This window comes from Mesoplodon mirus, assembly GCF_964341445.2.
Source record: "Mesoplodon mirus genome assembly, chromosome: 4".
NCBI classification, from domain to species: Eukaryota; Metazoa; Chordata; class Mammalia; order Artiodactyla; family Ziphiidae; genus Mesoplodon; species Mesoplodon mirus.
Genome location: NC_138979.1, coordinates 18960189 through 18977958, shown reverse-complemented (window position 1 = coordinate 18977958; position 17770 = coordinate 18960189). Strand labels below are relative to the sequence as shown.

Sequence of the window (17770 nt, the reverse complement as noted above, 5' to 3'; positions counted from 1 at the left end):
AAGTTATTAGATAGAAAAGTTAAAATCATTTATTGAGAAGTTAATGGCATCACATCTAGGATCAGAATGTACTTGTTCACATATCTCTAGATTGAGGTAGGAGTAAATTGCAGAGGAGATATTTAGCTTCTATAATATACAAGGACAGTGGCTTGTGGGTTACTGAGCTGGGAATAATATGTATTTCAAAGTTTGATATTACTGAGCATTAAAAAAATTATAACCATGATTTTTAGAAATAAGATGAGAACTTTTAAATTACCCTTTCCATTGGTTTTCCTAAGAAAAGGCAACAAATTTTAGCTTTTGTATTAAAGTAACAAAATTCATACATCCCAATTAAAACGTTTTTTAAAAACAAACTTTATTATTTAAAAAACCCAAAACTTGTGTTGTACTTGGTTATAAAGGGACAGTCACAAATTTGGGAGAAAATACCATTTATCTTTCTTATTCATTATTCCTTTCTCTATTATGCTTCTTTAGACGAAATACTCCTTACAAAACCCTGGAACCTGTTAAACCTCCAACAGTTCCTAATGACTACATGACAAGTCCTGCTAGGCTTGGAAGTCAGCATAGTCCAGGCAGGACAGCTTCTTTAAATCAGAGACCAAGGACACACAGGTAAATTTTTAGGTTGAGCCTTTGAACATCTGAGAATGTGCGTTATTGATTGGTGACAAACTCCTATAGAGTTGCTGGTAAAGGTAAAGTGCTAGTCTAATGCTAATATAGAATGTAAAAGTTGAGGGTATTAATATTGTATATGTTCCTTTAAATTTATGTTATGACTTCTGTTTTTTAGATTTTTTAGTATCTATTTATACTGCTAGCAGATTGCTAGTATTTCCTCCTTTTGACAGAGGTACAAATGTATATTTGGATGAAGTCTGAAGAATGTTTTTTTAAAATAGTCTTTTAGAAAAGATTAAGGTAACCACGCTTAAATTTTTTGGATAAAAGGTTAAACATCAGAAACTATACAATGTGATTTAAACTTTAAGAGGTTGGAGGAAAGAAAACAGTTTAGATCTGAGGAAGAATTTCTTAAGAGAGTTGATGTACTAGAATATGTTACTGTATAAATTCATTTTTAAAAGTTCTAGAAATCAGCTACCCAGTGGATTTTTAAAAACTTGGTTATGGAACATAACATACATTCAGAAAAGTATATACTTTATTAAGTATGACAACTTGATGTATTAATACAAATTGAATATAGTCATGTAACCATCACCCAGATCAGAGAATGGAACATAACCGCAACCCAGAAATCCCCCTCAGGCCCTTTCCCAATTATTGCCTCTGCCTTCCTCCCCTCAAAAGTAGCCACTTTATTTTTGCGCATGTTTATAAAGCCAGACAAATTTATCGTATAGCTCAGTTTGTTTTATTTTTTGATTTTTACCTCTCACTTAATAACTTGGGCAAGGAACTTCTTTACCTTGACTTTTAGGTTGGTTTTATTAGAGATACAGCTTGGTAAAATCATTTTGGGGGCTTCAGTTATGCAGGATATATCATGCTCTTAGATGCTATGTAATTATTATTTGTTGTTATTGTTACTGTTAGTAAATAAATTGTCATATTGGTATCTGCAGTTACTGAATCAGGGTAAGTTCAATGAGGACCAAAATTGTTTTTTTTATATGTTTATTATTGAATTATTATACCAAAGCATGGTTGTTCTTTATAGTGGATGTAGTAATAGTTTAATCATATTCAACAACTAGTTAGTTGTTAAGAGTTACTTCATTAGATATCAGGGATATACCTATGAGATATAGTTCTTTTTTTCAGGAGCTTGTTCTGTTAGAACAGGGATCAACAAACTTTTTTATAAAGGACCAGATTGTCAATACTTTAGGATTTGTGGTCCATATGGTCTCTGCTGCAATTACTCAGCTCTATCACTGTAGCATGAGAGCAGCTACCAGCAACACGTAAATGAATGAGCATGGCTGTGTTCCAGTAAAACTTTATATATGGCACTGAAATTTGAATTTAATATAATTTTAATGTGTCATAAAATATTATTCCTCTTTTGATTTTTTTTCTACTAATTAAAATGTAAAAAAAATGTTCTTAGCTCACAGGTTGTAAAAATCAGACCATGGGCCAGATTTGGCCTGTGGGCTGTAACTTGCCAATCTCCATGTTAGAAAAAGGCACATAAGGCAGTAATTGTGGAAGCACATAAGTGCAAAAATATTCATCTGTGTGTGATATGGTGGTGGCAGAAAGCAGAGTATTGGCCAGCTTGGGAGGAGGGAGGCCTTCATATCAAAGCTATTTTTGTTATATAAATAGCTTTTTTCCCCTTTCTATTAGTATGTGATAATGTGATTATAGAATGCTCATATTGGAGAAAAAAAACTTATCTAGGCAGTGCAAATCATTTCCCTGTTGGGTTTCTGGGCCTACTGAGCTGATGATGTTGATTTTTAAAAGTATAATATGGAGCTTAAGGCTACAGGTGTACATATGTACATTTGCATAATGTACATGTGCACACATACATTACTAAAGCTGGTCAGTGCGAGGTTGTATACCTAAAGGGACAGTAAGTCCATAGAAGTAATTGCTTAGAGTTTAGTAGTATCAACCATTCTAGACTGTGCCTTGCTGAAACTTCATTATTGTCTTATTTGTCTTTTTTTTGTCATGTGCTCATTTTTTCCAAACATTTCCCTGTTTTATTGCCATTCTTTGAGATGAGTGGAGGTTTACATACTAATTTCAGACTAAAACTTGTTACCGTTTTTATTAATTTCCATAGCATCTTTTGTGGCTTCCATCACACTATTTGTTAATGTCAATTTTCACAGTCTCATTGAAGAGCTCCATGACAGTGTGGTTCATGTCTTGTTTGTTCACTGCTGTTTATACGAGGTTTTTTTTTTTGTTTTTTTTTTTTGGCGGTACGCGGGCCTCTCACTGTTGTGGCCTCTCCCGTTGCGGAGCACAGGCTCCGGACGCACAGGCTCAGCGGCCATGGCTCACGGGCCCAGCCGCTCTGCAGCATGTGGGATCTTCCCAGACCGGGGCACGAACCCGTGTCCCCTGCATCGGCAGGCGGACTCTCAACCACTGCACCACCAGGGAAGCCCTATACGAGGTTTTAAATAAATCCTTGTTGACTCATTGTACTATAAGATTATATTGGTCATTCATGTCTCAGTGATCTCTTATAGTTCTGAGTACTACGTGACTATATTGGTTTTTCAGTAGATGGAGAAATAGAGTGAAACACAAGAACCACTTCAAGTGTTAGGGTTAAAATTTATATTGGACAATTACAATTTTTCTTTATATATACTTGTGTGTATACATACAAGCACACACATATGCATCATAAAAGGAGTATTTAGTGGCTTTGAGTTGATTTTTTTTCTGAATAAATCTCTAGAATTGCTATCTTCATGATTTTTCTCTCTCCTTTGCAGTGGAAGCAGTGGAGGAAGTGGAAGCCGAGAAAACAGTGGCAGCAGCAGTATTGGCATTCCCATTGCCGTGCCTACACCCTCGCCACCCACTGTTGGACCAGGTGTGTCATATACTCACCCATTTTAATGTGTGGTAGTAGTTAGGAGCTTTATTATAGAAGTCTGAAGTAATTTAATTACATTAGATAAAACTGTTAAACTTATGAGATTGTTGCCAGAATGAAAGCAAATTTAAAAACAATTTTTGATTGGTTTTCACAGGGTCTTTAGAGTTTTGCAGATGTTTCTCCTTACTTATAGAAAAGCATATTAAATAGCTTTATTAAATAACTTTCTGGACAGTTTGCTTTAGAAATACTTGCCTTGGGCACAAGTCAAGAATGATATTTATTATTTCAAGAGCAAGCCAGTATTATTGATAATTCAACCAAAAGATCAGTGTCTTTAATGTGAATTATGTATCATTGAACTTTGATGTTGCCTTGTAGGCTAGTAAGTATGTCAACTCCACTGTTAGCTGGTTTTGTGACTTTACTACATTTATGTATGGTATTCAATACGTATTTCAGTAAAATGCCATGAATATAAAATGGGATTAAACTAGGAGAAGCTCTTTTACTTTTTAGATTATATAAAAATTTAAGAAATCATAGCAGAGCATTAAATTGGTCCCCTGATCTTTTATTAAGTGAAAGGAAGACTTTATGGTGTTAAAAATACACACTTTAAAAGTAAGTTTGATAATCAAAAGTTGTTAGGGAAAAATACTTAGTTTCTCAAGGATGTTGTTGAAAAAGGAGAAAAAGCTACTTATAAAAACAGGCATATTTTATAGTTAATGAAAGTGTGAACTCAATGGCCTTTTTACCTAGTAAAATTCTTACTCCTTCGAACATGCTTTACATATGGGTATCTCTCTCTTTTTTTCTTATTTCCAAAACATACTTCCTTACTGTTTCAGAATGATTAGTTCTGTTTATTGCACTCTGACCTGAATTATAAACTATTTTATTAGAAAACATTTCTGTCCCTCCTCCTTCTGGAGCTCCACCAGCACCGCCTCTTCCACCACTTCTGCCCGTGAACACTGTGATAGGTGAGACTGCACAACCACTGGAGTGGTTTACCTTACTGTGCAGAGTTCATAGTAAGCTCCTCTGTTAGATGGCTCGCTTTTGTAGTTGTTAGGTTGTAGGTGGTAATACAAAGTTTAAAGTATTTGTAGTTGTTAGGTTGTAGGTGGTAATACAAAGTTTAAAGTATTAAATCTAATTTACACTAATTTCTTCTGGTGAAAGGCCTCTGAAGTTACACAGAAACTTCTCTGTGATGTCAGATGCTTCTATGCCTAGTTTATAACCAATTTAATGCGGTTTGCATTTGTTCTGTTTAGATTTTTCTAGGAATATTATAGCAGTGATTGTTCAAAAAAATTTTTTTAATAGTGATGTAAATATTCTTTAAAGTGAAACTTGATTTGGAACTCCCTGGTATATATATACCACAGTCACAGGAGTGGGGTGAAGGTGGGGGACAAGAGGAAGAAGATGAAAAAGAGAATGGTGTGCCGTGTGGGGTACTCTGAGGCTTTCCAGTGGGTCACAGTTGAAAAACTCTGATATAGCCCAGGATTTATGGCATCTGAGGATGCCATGAAACATTTTGTTCAATAAAATACATTTAAATTGCTCCCAAGTTGGGGGAGACTGGATTGAGCATATAAGGAATTCCAAATATAGACTTGGTATAAAACCATTCAGCCCAGGGCTTCCCTGGTGGCGCAGAGGTTGAGAGTCCGCCTGCCGATGCAGGGGACACGGGTTCGTGCCCCGGTCCGGGAAGATCCCACATGCCGCGGGGCGGCTGGGCCCGTGAGCCATGGCCGCTGAGCCTGCACGTCCGGAGCCTGTGCTCCACAACGGGAGAGGTCACAGTGGTGAGAGGCCCGCGTACAGCAAAAAAAAAAAAAAAGAAAAAAGAAAGAAAAAACCATTCAGCCTAGAAATGCACAGTAGCATTTGGGTGGAAATGGATAAAGAGCTGTTTCAAATATTGAGAGCTTAGGTGAAATAAAGCCATCTAGCAACTTCTTTTCAAAACATTGGCACTTGTACTCAGAGGAGAGGGGAAAAGGAAGTAATAAACAAAAGACCCAAGTAATAGAAATTGTTGGCAGAAAGTCCATGTGGGAAAAAAATGCCCTCAACCTAATTAATAATCTGGAAAACAAAAACTAAGAGATACTATTTTATAGCTACCAGATAGGTAAAAATGTAGAAGTCCACCAGTACCAAATGTTGATGAGGATGTGCAGTAGCAGAAAGGTATGTTGCTGGTGGGAGTTTATTTGTTGATACAGTCACTTTAGAACATAATTTGTTGTTACCCAGTCAGGTTGAACCAGGTTTCTACCTGAGATTTATCAGTTTCATTTCTAGATATTTGCCCTAGCGTACTGGTTCTCAAAACACGGTTATGGAACTCCTGGGGGTTGCCAAAATCCTTTCTTGGAGTTTTTGCGGTCAGAACTATAGCCATAATAATACTAAGACTTATTTGCCTTTTTTATTCTCATTCTGGTACAAGCACACAGTGGAATTTTCCAGAGGCTACATAATATATGATAACATCATTTTTGACAGCTAATGGATTGTGTATTTATGTATTTTAAAGATAAATCAGTTTTAATTTCTAATATAGTAATTAATCAATTAATTATGGTAATTAATCAATTTCTAATATGGTATAACCCACTTCAAAAAAATTTTTTTGAGGTTCTCTAATTTTAGAGTGGATCCTAAGACCATAAAGTTTAAAAACCACTATACTAGAGCAGTGGCTTTTGGAGTATGATTTACAGACCAGCAGCATCATCATCATGGGGGAAACTAGTTAGGAATGCAGATTCTCAGGTCCCATTCCAGACCTACTCATTCAGAAACTCTGAGACTGGAGCCCAGCAGCCTGTATTATAACAAGCCCTCAAGGTGAAATTCTGATCACTGCTGAAGTTTGCGAACCACTGTTCCAGAGAAACTTAGGAACCATATTTAGGAATGTTCACAGTAGCAGTATAATAGTAATAGCAAAAATCTGGATGCAACCCAAATTCTACAGTGGAATGGATAAATAATTTTGGCATGTTCATATGCAAATAAAGCAATAAAAATGAATGATATATTGATATACTTATCAACATGGATGAATCTTAAAAGATAATATCAAAGGAAAACAGCAAGAATACATAATCAATACATAATCATTCCATTATTTATAAATTTGCAAGATCTCTGTGTGTATTGTTTAAGGTTATAATTATCTATGATTTTTAAAAACCTATACAGTGAGTCCCTTACATACGAACGAGTTCCGTTCTGAGAGCGCATTCATTAAGTCCAATTTGTTCGTAAGTCCAACAAAGTTAGCCTAGGTATCAACTAACACAGTTGGCTATGTAGTACTGTACTGTAATAGGTTTATAACACTTTTCACACAGGTAATACATAACAAACACAAAAAATAAAGAAAACATTTTTAATCTTATATACAGTACCTTGAGAAGTACAGTAAAACTCGCTACATTGTTGCTGCTTTTATGCTTGCTTCTGGACATCCTGGGCTTGAAATTAAGGTACTGTACTGCTGTACTCCATACAGTGCTGTACAGTAAAGTACACAAAAGCACAGCCACGTGTGGAGGATGCACGCACGTGACAGTGTACGCCAGACACGTGAACTAACTTTACGTGACTGGACACGCGAATGCACGTTTGCATTTTTTGAAAGTTCGCAACTTGAAGCTTCGTGAGTAGGGGACTTACTGTATAGTGAAGAGAGAGAATGTTTAACACATATGTTTTGGAGTTTGGGGTTCAGAAGGGGCAAACAGAAGCTTCAGTGATACTGGTAATATTCTAATTCTTGGAGCTGAGTATTTTTCCTTAAAAATATATATGTAATATATATAAAAATATGAATAATATTTATTTATGTAAACAAATTATATACAACCACTATAAATAATTATATATATTAGTATATGTAACCATATGTATATGTATGTATGTATTATTTATATATAGCATGTATAGTTATGTATATATCAATCATACACCCTTTGGTATTATTTATTTCATAATTTTATTTTAATAAAATATTAAAATAAATTCTAAAATAGGCATAGTTTGGAACTACTATTAAATAGCTTTATTTTGGTTTTAAATCACCAAGACAAATAACCTGGATTTTATACAGTTTTTATATAAATCAAAAGAAATATAGAAATCATTTTATTGAGATGTCTATTAAAAATGGTTAAAGGGTTACTTCTCAGCTCTTTGGAAAACTTACCTGTCCAGAGTTATTCATTTATGAAGGCATTTGAATAGGCTCTTATTTATAAAGTGTGTTTCTGTTTAGAAATTGAGCATGTGGATGATTTAAATAATTAGTGACTGCCTATGGCTTGGGAGCTCCAAAATGTTGAATATTAGCACTTCTTTTAATGAACAATCTCTGCTGTATGGTTTTTTTTCTAATAATTTGTATGACCTCTAGGAGAGGTTAAATTGGCTGACTGAATGAAAGGAAACCAGGATGTTGTCTTTTTATTTACTCAGTCATGGTTAGATGTTTGGGAGGATAATGTTAATCCTGAAGTTACCTTTGGAAGGTATAGTTAACTTTAGAGGCTTTGAACTTTATATTAACCTTTAAAATTTTAAACTTCTGAAATGTTGGTAAAGATGACATTGAATAAAATTTTAAGTATTGTTAATACTTTAGTTAGTTTAAATATGCATGATAATTTTTTTAAAAAGTGCTTTGGGTGTAGTATGGAAAAAAAGCCCTCCAAGTATATGGAAAAAGATAATGGATTTTCTACACAAAGCTGCCTTAAAATGTCCATGTTTTACAGAGTCCAAAATTTTGTTCAGCTTTATCAGTTACAGAAATGTAAGTGATAGGGCCAGGTGTGTAATTCTTAAAAGCTGGGAGATATACAACGAATCTGACATTATATATAAGTGCTTTGAAACTAGAAATTGTACTTCTCTTAAAAATGATTCTACTATAATATGTATTGGTAATAACTGCTAATACATTAAACATTCAAATAAACATAGTAGTACATGTGGAAAATATGCTTAACTGTTTGCATTTTACAATTTAAGCCGGGTTTGGCTGCATAGATTCTTACACTGTGCTTCTGAAGATTTGGCAATGGAAAGGAGAAGTTTGTAAACCAGAGATTAAGACCTTCACATCTAAAAACTGATGCTTTCCGCCTCAGACTATCATTTGACACTTATTTTGTTGGAGAGACACAGTTGACATATAAAAGCTGTATATTTTAAAATGTTACAGAAAAAAATTTATACATTTTATTAGCAAAATACCATTTGGTATTATGCTAAATTAAAAGCCTTAAGAATATTACTTATTTACTTTTGCACTTTCCACACAGTATCTGTTTTTCCTTCTCTTCGTAACTTCAGAGATAGAGCTGTTTGTGTTTTATCTTTACTTTTCTCTTTATTTTGTGCTGTGGGCTTTAAAAAGTAATAAACATTTCTTGCTGATAGTCTCCTTCTCTTTGTTCTGCCATTGGAGTGACGTGCAATGCTCAAGTTCTTTGTTGGTTGCCTTTGACTAATGCTTTTCAGCAGCCCCGGGCTCAGCTCCTGGTTCCCAGTATGGCACAATGACCAGGCAGATTTCTCGACACAACTCTACCACTTCCTCGACATCTTCTGGTGGATACAGACGGACTCCCTCTGTGACGGCTCAGTTTTCTGCTCAGCCTCATGTTAATGGAGGTCCACTTTATTCTCAGAATTCAAGTAAGCTTGTGCTTTGCAGGTGTAACGGCAGCAGTGGAGCTCCTTTTGAAGGAAATTATTTGAAATTGTTATTCTTGCCAGTGATAGACAACAATTGAAACCGTGCTATTTCATGTTTATTTTTGTTTTAAGAAGTTAGACCATGGGGACTTCCCTGGCGGTCCAGTGGTTAGGACTCTGCGCTTCCACTGCAGGGGGCGCGGGTTTGAGCCCTGGTTGGGGAACTAAGATCCCACATGCTGCATGGTGCGGCCAAAAAAAAAAAGTTAGACCTTGAAGCATATCATTTTAAGAATAATTGCTTATCCCTTTCAAAACAATTCAGGCTTCCTGAGTGTACTCGTATACGAAAACTTAACTGATGAAAATTTACTACTTTAAGTAGAACTAGAGAAGCAAAACACTGAAATTAATTAAGCTGGATTTATCTTTATTGGCATGTTTGATACAGTTCAATAACAGTAAACTGAAAAACATTGTGACAGTTTTTCTTTACAATAATATAATGAAATTGCTGGCTATCACTTTTAAGCTTGTTAACCTATACTGAAATGAGTTCCAAACCATTAAAAACCATTTGTGACGCCTGCTTATTCTGTCTCTAATAATTGTAACAGTGGGGAGGACTTTCTTTGGATTCCTTTCTGTTCACCTCAAATTGCACATCTCAACACTAACTGCAATCAGTGTTTAAAGGCTGATAAGGTTAGAAAATAGCTTTGGCATAAAATGTGAGAAAGCTCAAATTGCTTAGGGTAGTCATTAATTTCACTTTCCATATCAAGATGCTCAATCCAACCAGGAGAAATCTGAAATGAGCCAGTTCAGTATTTGTTACTGGCTTGAAGCGGTGATCACCAGGCATAGACTGAAACACTTTCCCATGTGGCTTTTGTAGGCTGCATGTTATGTTATATTATTCTACCTAAAAAACACTGAATACTCCATATTTACATAGAAAGTTGGTTTTAAGTTCTTTTCATTTATGATGCATGTTTTGAACAAGTGTTTTGAAGTAGAGCTAAGGAGAAAGTTGTTATTTATTTTTTTGGTTAAACTTTAAAGACTAATTGTGTTATAAACAAAAAACCTCCTAAGAATTGAAAACCACTTTAGCAGAAATATCACAACTCACAGGTAATCCCAAAATTTTTACAACCCTTTTCCAGACTAAAATTTTCATCCAAGCTACTAAGAAACTTTACCAGTTAGAATTTTACCTCACAAATATTTCCCCTGGTCTCCTTTTGGTAATGAAAAGTAGCTGGCGGCTGAGAATTCCACAGTTAATCTGATTATTAGTCTCACTAGTTTCATGAACTTTTCATTTTTTTTCATATTCGGCATTTTTAGATCCCATCTTTGTGTTCATTATTTTTCTTTTCATCACTTAGTTTACTCTGCAAATAGGGTTTCTGGTGACTCTTCACCTGATACATGTTGGTGTGGTTGTGTTTTAACCGTACTTGGGTGGGTTGCTTATCCTCAAACAACATTTTCATTACTGAATGTCTGTATTTTTGGACACCATAAAGCAAATTTGGCCTCAACTTTTAAATATATTTACCGCGTGTTGTCACATTATCCTTCAACCTGAGTTACTGTTGGTGTAGTAGTGGTATGTAAATGTTTTTAGTGTTCTGATGTGCATATTCCCCTTCCGTCTCAATGTGGTGATGATGAGTAGTACCGTCACAATGTAGCCTCTTTTTCTTTATGTATTAACCAGCATGGCTCGTTACTAAGGGTTGTTTCTAAAAAATCTTTTTAGGTTTGTGGGAGTTTTGGTTTTTTTTAAGTTAAAAAGCTACATGTTTTATTTATTAAAAGTATATATATGTATATACTGGAACAAGTGTGTGCGTGTGTATATATATATATATTTATACATGTGTGTATATATATATATACATATATATATATACACACACACATACACATATATACACACACACGTACTTGTTCCAGTATATACATACTTGTGTATACTTCTATATACAGAGTATCAGAATGAACCAGGACTAATTTCATAGTGAATTGAATGTTGTTTTTAGCCATACAATGAATATTAATGCACATATACTGCTTTAAGTTGTTGCTTATTTGTACACTGAACATCTTTCATATTTTTATGCTTACTAAACAGAATTTGTAGATTGGATTAATTGAAACAATCTTTCAATTAAATGATCCTTGGGAGCCAATCAGTTGTTTTTCCATGTCAGTTTAGTGTCACTTCTTGGTGACTACCAGTAAACTGAATTTTGTGATTCAGTCCTGTTGACTTTTTCTAAGCAATCTTTGGCCATTACCGTCTTGTTAAAATAAGACAGGGTGGTAAATATATGAATATTTACTTTTAGATAGTTTTAATTTTTAATACATTTGCTGTCCACATGAGCATTTGCTGTCAGTTTCCTATAAATTATGTGTTCTCCAGAAGGAAGACGGAGTATGTTTCCAGCTACCCAGTGATTCTTTAGAAATTACTTTAATGCAAATAATTGCATATTTTACCTTATTGTTAGATTAGGTTTCCTTTTTCAGAATAGTGATGAAAGGAAGAAGGTCACTTGAAATATCCCATGAAATTCAGTGAACAATTAACATGGTATATGGAGCACTCTTATGCCCCAGTAAATTTAAGAGTGATGTCTTTAAAAATAAAACTGTCAGCTTAAAAAGTAGTCATAACCTTGTTTTACAAACAAGGGTTTTTCCTAGAGAACTGTGTGTAAATTTGTTTTTAAAGGAAACCTGTAATTAATTCATTTATTTATACATGGAATAAACAGCTATCCTGTAACATATTCATTTTATTTAGGTCCTTATTTACATTACCCTAAAGCTAGACATACCTGTTAGGTTGGAGAGATAAGGCGAAGACACAACATCCTAGAAACCTTTATTGGTACTTCACTGTTACCTGTTTTTTTAAAGTCTTTCCATAGAATTCAGAAATTTCATTGCGTGAAAGTGAGGGTGATGGTAAATTTAAATCTCACCCAAGCAATATAACATTAGGATTAAAGCAAGTGTATTTGTTTTTTAATAAAATTAACCAGCTGGCTAAACACAACTCAGCTTTAGGTTTGCTCCTGGGAAATGAACTTGAAGAAGGTTCTGCAGGTTTTTGTTTTGTTTTTTGTTTTGTTTTGTTTCATTTGCAGACTGTTCTTTGCATACTTATGTTTGTGGTCTTTGTAACTGACTTCTGCTTTTTGTTTGTTTCCTTTTCTTTCCTTTATCTGTTTTACTTCCCCCATTCTGTGTTGTTGCCGCCAGTTTCTATTGCTCCACCCCCTCCCCCTATGCCTCAGTTGACTCCACAGATACCTCTCACAGGCTTCGTGGCCAGGGTGCAGGAAAACAGTAAGTTTGGAAAAACCGAGCTATCCAAGAGTAGAGGCTGTCTCCTTATAGCATGCATGGCTGATGAGTCATCATTTTCCTTACTTTTATTGAGAAGCTAATCTTATCTTGAAAAGAGGTGCAGATATGTTATTGAAACTGAAGAGAACGATCTTCAGTTTTTCCTCTGTGTGCATGATTACTGACTCAGATGACTTTCAAAACTGCAGTTTTCTTATGTATTTACATGCTCTAAAACATGAAATCTGATCTTTGCAGATTCTTAAGAGTAATCAAACCCCAAAATTCAAATTGTTTGGAAACTACTAGCTTTCAATAGTTATTAGGGGAATTGAGTTCTCATCAAGATGTATAGAAAGTTTCACTGTGAGATTAAATTTATCATGCAGTTGGGATGGGTGTTTTGTTTTATTTTGTTTTTCATTGTTTTTTTTTTTCCTCCTTTGGTTACAAAACATTTTTGGAGAAAACTTTGTAGCCTCAGATTTTTATACAGAAATCATTTTGAACCTATATAAAGATTTGTTTTAAGATAAAAATGAATCTGCAAGAATAAGTAAATCACATCCATGCTTTCCGTTAAGAGTGATAATCAGTGTAGAGTCCTCTTCATGTTTTGGCTGTGTGTGGGCCCATGAGGATGATTTCTGAACATGCAAATCTGTCACCTTTTTTAGGTCTTCTCTGAAGGTCAGGTTTAATGACTTTTGGAAATTCTTTTGAATATATGGATTTAATTAGGATAAAGTAGTTTTTATATTACTACCTGAGTGCTTTGACGTTCTGGGAGATATATAATCCTAACTACATGATCATAGTGAGTGTTATTTGGCAAAATGAAAAATACCCCTATTACTGAATTTTATTATGCCAAAATAGCTGTTAAGAGATTAAGATAGTAAGGTGGTCCAGTACTAATTCACTTCATTTGGGATCATCACCATGAAAATAAATCTTAGAATGGTTTGAACAAATGTGTAACTCACATGACCAGCCCATCCTCCAGGAGAAAACACTGTGGCAAATTCCACTGTGTGGCTTTTGCTGACCCTATTGTGTTATTCTCCACATTTCCTCCCTTCGTCCAGTCAAGTATTTGTTTATTCAATGTTGTGTCCTAGGCTCTGGGAGGAATACACATAGTCTAAGACAAAGTCCCTACCTTTAAGAAATTGGTGATTTAATGGGCTTTTAAAACAGTTTCAAAATGTTGAAACTTCTGAGCATAAACCAACCTTATCATTTACATTTGGTTGGAAACTCTAATGTGTTTAAACATGTAAAAATAAGTGAATCTTCCTTTTAAAAATAAGTGAACAAAGGTAAATCGCTGGTCCTTAATGCTCTAAGAGTTTAAAAATTAAGTCTGCAAGAGTTTAAAAACTAAGCCAGTTCAACCTTTGAAGTGCCTTAGAGCCAAGAATTTTTAGGACACATTTTAAAATAGCCATAATAAACATCCATTTAGCGAGTCCAAAGCTCATTGATTGGGTTTTGGGTAATAACCCCTTTTTTATAGAAATTCAGTGTTAACGTACATTCATGGTCTTGCTAAAGAGGCCCACGGTACTATTTTAGTTCTTTTTCCCAAACATAAGAACTTGAGTTAGTAATTCTCCTTGTGCTGCAGAATGCCCAACTTTATTTGGCATCTGTTTTCTTTGAAAGCATGTTAGGAAGATTGTTGAAAAATTGCATATCAATATCTTAAATGTTTTATGAATTACAGATTTTCTGTGTTCGTTCTTCTCATAAACGTTCCCTTTCTTATGGCACTCAAATTGGTGATAATGAATGCACGTTAGCAGTTAACCTATTAATAAATGTGTTTCAGTTTAAGACATGAGCCTCTAAAAAAAGCAGTGTGTTTACGTCTGTTTATGATTAACATCTGAAAATGTTTGAACAATCATGCATGGTGCTAGACAGAGTATTATGCAGAGAATTAGACTGACCGGACTCTTGCCCCAGTGTATGTAACTTGAAGATAAGCCAGTGTAGATTAACAGCAGTTGGACATAGTAAACTAGTAAATTATGTATAAATCAAGGGTAAATGTATTTTAAGAATTCAGGCAAACATATAATTTATACATTAAGCCATATTAAGGATATGAGCTGTGGCTCTTTAATGTCAGAATGGATTCACATGTATTTTCTTCTCAATAATATTTGCAAGTTTTATGGAGAAGGGATGGGCAGAAATAAAATGAATCCTAGCATTTGGAGGAAAAATAAATTGTACACCTGTTTGAGAGCTATCCGAATGAGCATCAGCACACAGGATTTGTTTCCTAATAGTCTTTTTCATCCCCCAGCAGGATAAGACAGAAATCACATAATTAAATTGGTTATCAAGTAGGGCTATTATCTGCTTATGTTTTAAATCTGGGTTCCTTAGTTATATTCTCAGCGCATTATTCCAAATAGGGTGTAGAAAACTTTAAGACTATATTACAAGTAGATGATGACCATTTTCTTCACAGAAATAGCCCCAGAAATTGGCATTTGAATTAGTATGTTGGTATTCTGAATTTCTCCACTGCAGATATTATATAATTCCTGTGTCAATTTATATCAGAGCATTTTCATATGTCTTTAACTTTTAAAGAGATTTGTCCATCAGAAACTTAAGAATTAGTTGTGCTCCAGCTCTGAATTCCTTAATATTGGGAGCATTTGTTACCTGGTACCATATAGTTCATTGAACACAGTTCTAGCCTGACATTTTCCCGTTTCACTGTTTACACCTTTGATTATTTAAATCACACACATACACATTCCACAACCATCTAGAATTTGAGGTATGAGTCGTTTTTATTGTTTTGCATGATTTGAGTTCCTTTCTTTTTTTCTTTTTTTAAACATCTTCCTGCAGTACTTTATTTTAAAAATCTTTATTGTGGATGTATTCTTAGAAAATTGGATCTTTAGGATCTAGTCTTTCCCTCGTCCCATTCTTAGTTTTACTAGCAATAATGTAAAAGTCTTAGCTTGCTTTCTATATTTAAGAAGTTGATTATCTTAAAAAAAAAGTTTATTATGAATACAAATATTTTTGAAAATATTCAGTGAGATTTTTTTACTAGCTTGGAATTATTTAATTTTAAATTTATTTTCCCTTGTTAAAATTTAAATAAAATAATAGAAAAACGTACACATAGAAGCAGACCTAATACCACCAGCTTTTTTTTTTTCTTCCTCCCCAAAAAACAAAAAATAAACATGTATCCACCCACTGGAGACTTATTTCTGTGGAACTAAAGGTAACTAAAAGCCAAAATCAGGGACATGAATGTGCACAATAAATGATTATCAAACCATTAATGTTATTCGTAACGTTTACTATAGTCCAAATGACAAATGTGATGTAAGGCTTATTTAAGGATATATGCTAACTAAAGAGTGACATTTGTTCTGATCTGAGCCTTGGAATATGGGAACTTCTTTATTCCTGTAGTCTTATAAACAGATTGTCTCCTAACCTCTGCATTCATTAATTTGTAGAACTTCCTAATACCCTTAATTTTTTAGCTCATTTTATTATTGCAAAATTATTCTTAAAAGTAGTAGAAGCTTTAACACACCAAGCTTTTATTTCTAATCATTGCATGTTTTATTATAGTGCATGCTGTATACGAATTAGAGCTTTCTTCGATTCTGTTAACTTACGAATTTCTGTCTAGTCTGATTTCTGAATTCAAATTCAGTATCTGGATGTTTTAGTTGCTGATAGTCCGACCCCACCACCTCCTCCTCCACCAGATGACATTCCCATGTTTGACGACTCTCCACCTCCGCCGCCGCCGCCGCCAGTGGACTATGAAGATGAGGAGGCCGCTGTAGTCCAGTATAACGATCCATATGCAGATGGGGATCCTGCTTGGGCCCCCAAAAATTACATCGAGAAAGGTAGGGTACAGTCATCGTTGAACTGCTGTGAAGGGAAACAGCTAATTATAGTATTTTAGAGCCGTAAAGAACCCCGAGTCCAGCGTTTCTCCACCTTGAGAATAGCTTTACCAGCCAAGATGATTTAGTTCCCGTACATTCCCAATATAAAGTGAGGATTCTTTATTTTCTCTTTATTTTTTAATTAGAGTATGGTTGATTTACAATGTGGTGGTGGTGTTAGTTTCAGGTGTACAGCAGAGTGATTTGATAGCTGTATATATTGCAAAATGAAATAGTTTAAACTTGCCAGCCATTCAGTCTTGTCACAACTACTCAACCCCACTGTTGTAGCACAGAAGTTGTCGTGGGGACTTGCCCGGCGGCCCAGTGGTCAGGACTCGGCGCGTTCACTGCTGAGGGCCCCGTTCAGTCCCTGGTTGGGGAACTGAGGTCCCAGAAGCCACGCAGTGTGGCCAAAAAAAAAAAGAAAAGGCAGTTGTAGACAGCACACAAGTGAACGGGCACGGCTGTGCCCCGGCAAAATTTCACGGACAAACCGAGGCACCGGCTTGGATTTGGCCATGGGCCACTGCTTGCGGACTCCTGGTCTAAACCAGAGTTGGTATTTAGTAGGGTTAGAGTCCAAGCCTTCAGTAGTCACCTTTGTAAATCACAAGATGACTAAAACCTGGTTTAATAGGAGTTCAGTTGAATATGTTAACCCAGCAGTATGACATGACTCTTCCAGAAGTCAGATTCTTAGGGTACATTAGCTGAACTTCAACCTAATATGTACAAGTCTGATAATATTCATTTATATCAGACCAGTATTATGTTTTAATTTTGAGTACCATATTTCAGGATCTTGCAAACAAGAATGCCTTCAGAGGATATTCAGGAGGCTGAAATATCTAGAAAGTGCATCTATAAAAAGAAACAGCTGAAAGCACTGTTTTTAAGTCGAGGAAAAGAAGATTTCAGAGGGACTAGACAGCTATTTTCAAATTTTTATCATGTAGATAGATGCAGATAAGAATATTAGATTTCTATTTCCAAAGAACCCTACGGTAAGTACATACAGAAGGGAGAGTTTAGATCTTTATATGGAGTTAGGGTCCTGGAGATAGAATGGACATTGAATGGTTAAATACTCAGCAGTGAGAGTTATTAAATGAGAGAATATATGCACTGGGGGAGGGGAAGTTAGGTGGGA

The 17770-nt window shown here is 35.0% G+C and overlaps 1 protein-coding gene across 14 annotated transcripts in view; it reads left to right on the top strand.

Moving 5' to 3' along the window:
* ABI1 (abl interactor 1) overlaps window positions 1–17770 on the top strand; it is a 128241-nt gene that overhangs the window by 107301 nt on the left and 3170 nt on the right. For 3 of the 14 annotated variants that reach the window (XM_082616645.1, XM_082616649.1, XM_082616642.1), the window contains 5 exons: window positions 487–627; window positions 3450–3550; window positions 9116–9292; window positions 12578–12664; window positions 16390–16575. In XM_082616645.1, the coding sequence (XP_082472771.1) occupies window positions 487–627; window positions 3450–3550; window positions 9116–9292; window positions 12578–12664; window positions 16390–16575 (692 nt within the window). Of the gene's footprint in view, window positions 1–486; window positions 628–3449; window positions 3551–4464; window positions 4546–9115; window positions 9293–12577; window positions 12665–16389; window positions 16576–17770 lie in introns of all 14 variants that reach the window. The other 11 variants (XM_082616650.1, XM_082616648.1, XM_082616655.1 and 8 more) reach the window with 8 other exon arrangements.